Source organism: Mugil cephalus, chromosome 10 (assembly GCF_022458985.1).
Source record: "Mugil cephalus isolate CIBA_MC_2020 chromosome 10, CIBA_Mcephalus_1.1, whole genome shotgun sequence".
Taxonomy (NCBI): Eukaryota; Metazoa; Chordata; class Actinopteri; order Mugiliformes; family Mugilidae; genus Mugil; species Mugil cephalus.
In genome coordinates, this window is record NC_061779.1 from 2,749,160 (window position 1) to 2,755,159 (window position 6,000).

Here is a 6,000-nt window from a genome sequence, read left to right on the forward strand (position 1 = left end):
CTGAATGTATGAGGTCAAACTCTGTTTATGCAGGAGTACGTCAGTGGAGGAGGTAGGCGGGCTGTCAATGAGGCCAGGGCGCCTACTATGGGAATGGGGTCAAAGAAGCTCAGGCCAACCTCCAAATATGACCAGATCTCATAGTAGTCATCGATGTGTCATCGATGTGTCTCGAGTTCTCTCTGACTTGTGCTTGAAGCTAGTCACTTGTGACTGGATTAGTCAGGACCGGACGGGTGATACCAAACTACTCCAAATATGATGCGCCAACAAAGAGAGGTTGTCCCTCCGTTTCCACTGAAAGGGAAACTGTTGGTGTAATGGCAAGTCCGTGTGCGTAATAGGAGTGTGTTTACATCGCTAGCAACGTTGGACGTTGTCCCAATACTCCTGGATGGCAGCTTGATTCAGTTGGGCGCGCGGTGAAGAGGATGGCAGCGAAGGAAAGTATCCACTCCTTCTCCTTATTGGTTGTCTAGGAACAGAAAGAAAAACCCTTGGAGTTACAAAATGCCTGACTGTCTTTCTCCACTTGTGTACTTTTGGCCAGGCCTCAGTCTTCCCCATAAATCTCTCAAAATGCACTCATACACATTCTCCTTGGCCCTCGCACACAAATACACACGGAGAGAAAGACAGACGCACAGGAAAGATCGTTTTTAGCTCCGAGCGAACGGAGATGGAGGGGACATGGGCTCTGCCTCTGCTGTGGTGTGATGTATATATTTCAAACAAAAATATGAACGCTTTCTGCCAGCACTTTCTCTCGCTGCGGAAATGTGTCCAGCAGACGTTTGACATATGCGCGCACACACTCACACAGGGTGCGGCCTGCTGCCAACAATAAGACTTGTTTAACGAGTCTCAGCGCTTTGTTGATTTCAGTCTCGGGGCTTTGTTGTTTTTGTGAATCGCGCTCTCTGAGGCCTGTATTAATCTTCACAGTGTGTATACATAAGGTGTCCAAGGCTGTGCTGTATAACTGGGAATTGTCATGCGACAATGTTTGGTTCAAGTTGGGTGAAGTCCTGTTAGGTTCACTGCTTCATTGTTCATCTTGTTGCCAGGTCTGTTTATAGTTCTGGGGTAGACCCCTTCCTCCTTCGGCATTACTTTGCTCTTCCTCACATCCTGCATCCCCCCCCTCCCCTCCATCCCTCTCCATGCTGACTCCTCCTCTAGACTCCTCTTACTCTTGCAGCAATCTTCCCTTCAACCAAGTGTTTGTGTTCTGGATTGTTATTTCCTCGATGGCAGTGTGTACGAGTGCAGAGAGACATTGGCCTTGGCCGTGGCGCCGTTTTCCAGGTGCTTCTCTGGTGTTTGGCAGCTCAATTCCCGCACCTATTCCTCCTGACTGGGTGTGTGTTGTCTTTATTTTGTTTTTCCCCTGACTAGAAAATCCCCAGCAGTTTGAAATACAGGCTTTGCCACAAGGTAGAAACACAAGAACAGGGTGGCATTTCTTTTGATTGAAGGTTTTGCATAGTTTGCACTGTAGCTGCTCCTGAAAGCTGGTATCAGAGAGTTGAGGCACAGATTGCCAGGTTTTGAAGAGGAGTAACATGAATTCAAGCCTGTGTAAAGTATCATACCAAAATAGTAGTTTGCATAATTGTTGTCCTTTGGATGAGTGGATGTAGTTTGATGCATGGCCATGCCATTTCTGTCTGACTCTTGTTTTTTTGTTTGTATGTTTCTCAGTCTATGTTGACTGGTTTCCTCTTAAGTCTCCCATAGTGTGAGAGAAACGCTGCAGCCTTTAGCACTATTCACATTACTTTAGTTTGCAAACGAGTCTGTTTATGTGCAGGGGATGCAGCTACTGAAAGAGCAACAGAGTAAAGATAAGAGTGAAGCTAACACAGGCAAAATTCGCCCTTTCTCCGTACCACACAACGTCTACTAGGACGTCTTCTCTCTGGTCTTAAAAGTACTGGTCCTTCAACATTTATTCTCACTTTCAGAACGATGCAAACACACTAATACAACAGCTGCTCTGCATAGATCCGTTGCGATTGTATGAATACAGTTTTGGTGAGTGAGTCTCCTAGGTAGTCAAAATGTCCAACAAAAAGTATTTTGTGTAAATTGTTCTTTGTCGGTAGAAGTGTGTTTCCATCTCCCATTGAGCATCAGATCTTCTAATACAGACTTCACAAGAAAATGATTGACTCAGTTGGGGCCCCCATCTCTTCACCTCTTTGAGAAGTCCATTAAAATGTCCTTGGAGCAACTTAATAACCTGCTAACTGTAGCTAGTGCTGCAAAACTAGTTCAAACTCATTCTGTGATCTGTCCAACAATACAAATCTGAAACGACCTGGATCATCCTTGGTTAGTGAAGACTTTCATATAACGTACCAGGTTAGGCATTAACAATAAGAAGTTGTTTTTGTCATTGTCTGGTGAAAACAACAAAATACTTAATAAAATACAATATATACAATAAAAGCACACAGAGGCACGGAAATGAATATAACTGGTACAATGAGGGGAAAAAATACCAACATTTAAAACAGTAAACACTTAAAAACTAGTATCTATGTTTGTGCAAACGTGCTTATTGCGTGTTGGTGGACTGGGGAATGAACGTGGGGGTTATTGCACATCTATGAAGCAGAGGTTGAAGGTGTGAGGGATGTTGATTATTGGTTATATTTTTAGCGCTGAGCCTCTAACCAGCGTCTCCAGTCACTGTTTTTCATGAGGCGAAATCCACCAAACATTCAGTTCTGATTTATCTCGTCTCGCTGTTTTTCCTTTGGCTTGTACTGAGGTTTTTTATGTTCTCTCTAGTCCTAACCCCGAGAAGCCAGTGACGAAACACGCGGCACCCTGCACAGCAGTCATAATAACCCAAGGGTCCCGCTATAGGTTGTCCAACACGAGCGCGTTTTCACGGAGTCAGCTCCGTTCCACATCTTTGCCTGAGCGAGCTTCATGTTGTCTCCCCCTTTGGGAATTAAACCATGCTATGCGGTAATTATATGCATGTTTCTCTTGGTATTTTGGGGGTTGGAGACAGACAAAGTAACATTCACATCAGAGCCAGACCATTCCTTAACGCCTACACACTGACCCCAAACAAAATATTTCACATATTTAAACAGAATAGCTGATTGACATTTCTGTTTATTGGAGCAATTTATTTCGTAGCAATAGGCCTCTGCATAAAACAATTCAGAAGTTTATGAGTCACATAATGACACCCGACTGTTTGTCATTATGAAATGGAAGTTGTTGGTGTGAATTACAATGTTAGTGATACTTCATCACCTTGGGAACATTTATGAGCCTTAGCCGTTTGCTTAAAAACCCAGACGGTGATTTAAAAAAAAAAAAAAAAAAAAAAAAAAAAAAAAAAAATATGACACGCGCGAGTGCAGTTTCATCATCAAAAGCTGGAAACGGGACTTTAAGTTATTTAAGGACGTCGTTAAAGGGGTTCGACTCCAGTTGAGACTGATAACAGTGAATTCTTGTTGCCAGGTGTTCATGGGAGAGGCTGAGAGGGATCGGCTATAGATATGTGTGCATGCCTGCACCCACTGACCTGTTATTTTTGTGTGTGTGTGTGTGTGTGTGTGTGCGTGTGTGCGTACTGTATTCGACACTACAGTTGGGCCAGTGATGCATTAGCCATGGCTAGAGATGGGCTGGTGTGGAATAAATAATGCATACCATCCTTTCCCTCTGAATAAATCAAGACCAGAGAAATGGAGAGAGATGAGAGATTAAATGTGGGAGAGCGTTGGAGAAATTGAATGCCAGAGAGAAAGAGCACGTTTGTGTTACTGAAAGAGGAACACAGAAGGAGAAACAACGTCCTGAATTTCAAATATGTATTTTTTACTTCTTTTTGTCTTGGAAAGAAAAAAGGCAGAAGTTCATGGAAGGTGCAGTTTGATGTGTGGAAACAAATACAGGGGCTGGGCGGTACCGGTTCATAACAAACACCGGTATCTTTTATTTCGTTATGATATGAATTTTTAATATACCGACATATTTGATTACACAGCATCATGAGACACTGTTTCAGACCGGACGCGACTGTGTCACTGTGAGGGGGTGAAGATGGAAAGGTCCGAAAAACGAGAAGCCAAAAAATAAGAGCCGTGTCGGTTGTTTGGGTTCTTTTTGGAGAGACCAGACGTCCCCGTTTTGGATGGCCTGTCCCCCGGCTAAAGCTGTCCCTGAAAACATCCCCAATTTTAGGTTTTTATGAATGAGGAAAAAAAGGTTGCACGTAGATTACAGTTATTACGGTAGCCATGCAAACCTGTTTTACTACAATATTTACTCATCATCACAGTAAAATAGTTCATCCTCAGTCAATCTACTGCATTAATTCCTCTGTAAACTTTTGACATTATTTGTAGAAAATTTTGTGAGAAAGTGATTATGCAGAAAAAAAAAGAAATGACACCGTCGGAATTTTTGAAAAATACTGTGATATACATTTTCTGGTCATACCTCCCAGCGTTAATTGTTTTGAACTGACTTTAAGTGGGAAATAAATATCTATCTAAATGAATTTCTGCCTCCCTTCTCAGGCTCAGGACCAGACGTTCACCTTCCCCAACATCTTCCCGGAGAAGGAGCGTAAGTTGGAGGAAGGCTCCGTGGAGGAGATGGAGAAGAAGTTCATGGATGATGAGAAGCAACGGCACAGGCTCGACCCCAGGAGAGGAGGGGTCACCGAGTGGTTTGGACTCTGAGACGCAGCCGCTGACCGCAAATGTTAGGCGTGAATGTGTGTGTGTGTGTGTGTGTGTGTGTTTCACTGGGAAAATGCAACTGTTGTGATGTCACTTCTATTTCTGTAAAAAAAAAAAAGTGTGTGTAGTAAAGGAGAAGAAGGAGAATGTGTGTGGGACACTGCTGACATGTGTTTGGTGCACTGTGAAGCTTCAATCCAGTAACCAGAGCCAGAACAGAATCAGAGGAGGAGGAGGAGGAGGAGGAGGAGGAGAGTGGCCCGGCTCCATTTTTGATGAAACCAACCCACCGTACAGAATCTTCATCACCTCAGATGACCTCTCCTCCTTCCTCCTTCCCCCCCCTCCCCCCATTCTTCTGTCCCACCTCCCTGTCCTTTAACTCCTCCCCTTTGGCACCGGCACCGTTGCACCTCCTCTTTCTTTTGTCTCTCCTTTTTTCCTCAGGAGTTTTCCTTTTGTCCCTGCACTCCTTGCGCCTCTCCTCCGACGCGTTGCTTCTGCCACACCAGGGAGTGGTATAGTGTGGTATCCCTAGTAGCCCTGACTCTCAGCCAGTTGGATCCAGCTACCTGGACAGCCCACATCCTTCCCTCTTTTATGAGTTTGCCTTGGATTAATTGACCACTTTGGGTAAACAACAATTGAGATGTTGTTTCAGCAAAGCAAGTACATGGAATTTGCAAGAGTGTTATATTACAGTATTTTGCGGTAGCACCTCTCGCCATAACTCTGAGAGAAGGATTGTTCCCAGTGTTTTTGTCTGTGTGTGTTTGCCTAGCGCGTAGGCCTTGCCAGTGAATCTGTGTAATTGTAAGTGCTGTTGGAATAACTACTAATAAATGGTCACTTGTCCAAAAGTACTCTGCTCTCGTTTTCTTCTCCTTGCCTCATCTCCCACGACTGCTGCATTGCAGAACTGGCACTTTGTGACGCTGTTCGCCACACAAGCCGACCTGTGCGGATGCCAGCATGGTCTGGTAGCTGTTTTGACAGAGTAATGATCTGTGTTTGAACCGGGCCAGTGGAGGACTGAGCTCTCTTACCGTAATATAGCCCATAAAGGGGGAGGGACCTCTCCTGGGCCCGCTCAGACCCTCCATTATGCGAGGCCAAGGTTACAGTAAGTGTCCCCCAGCCGTGACCACTAATGCTGGCTGGCTAATACAAAGGTCCAGTCCCTGACCTCACCCAGCCAACTCATCTATCACTAAGGAGAATGTCAATATTGATCCTGTTGGCCCTTTGTCCGCTGCCTGGAACTATTCGCCCCCTGCGT

General features: G+C 44.7%; 1 protein-coding gene across 1 annotated transcript in view; it reads left to right on the top strand.

Annotated features, from left to right (window-relative positions):
- mrpl23 (mitochondrial ribosomal protein L23) overlaps positions 1–5,584 on the top strand; it is a 43,963-nt gene extending 38,379 nt beyond the window's left edge. Inside the window, exon 5 of the mRNA XM_047596947.1 lies at positions 4,557–5,584. Coding sequence (XP_047452903.1) covers positions 4,557–4,721 — 165 coding nt within the window. The 3' untranslated portion in view covers positions 4,722–5,584. The remainder of the gene's footprint in view (positions 1–4,556) is intronic.
- Positions 5,585–6,000: the final 416 nt, after the last annotated feature.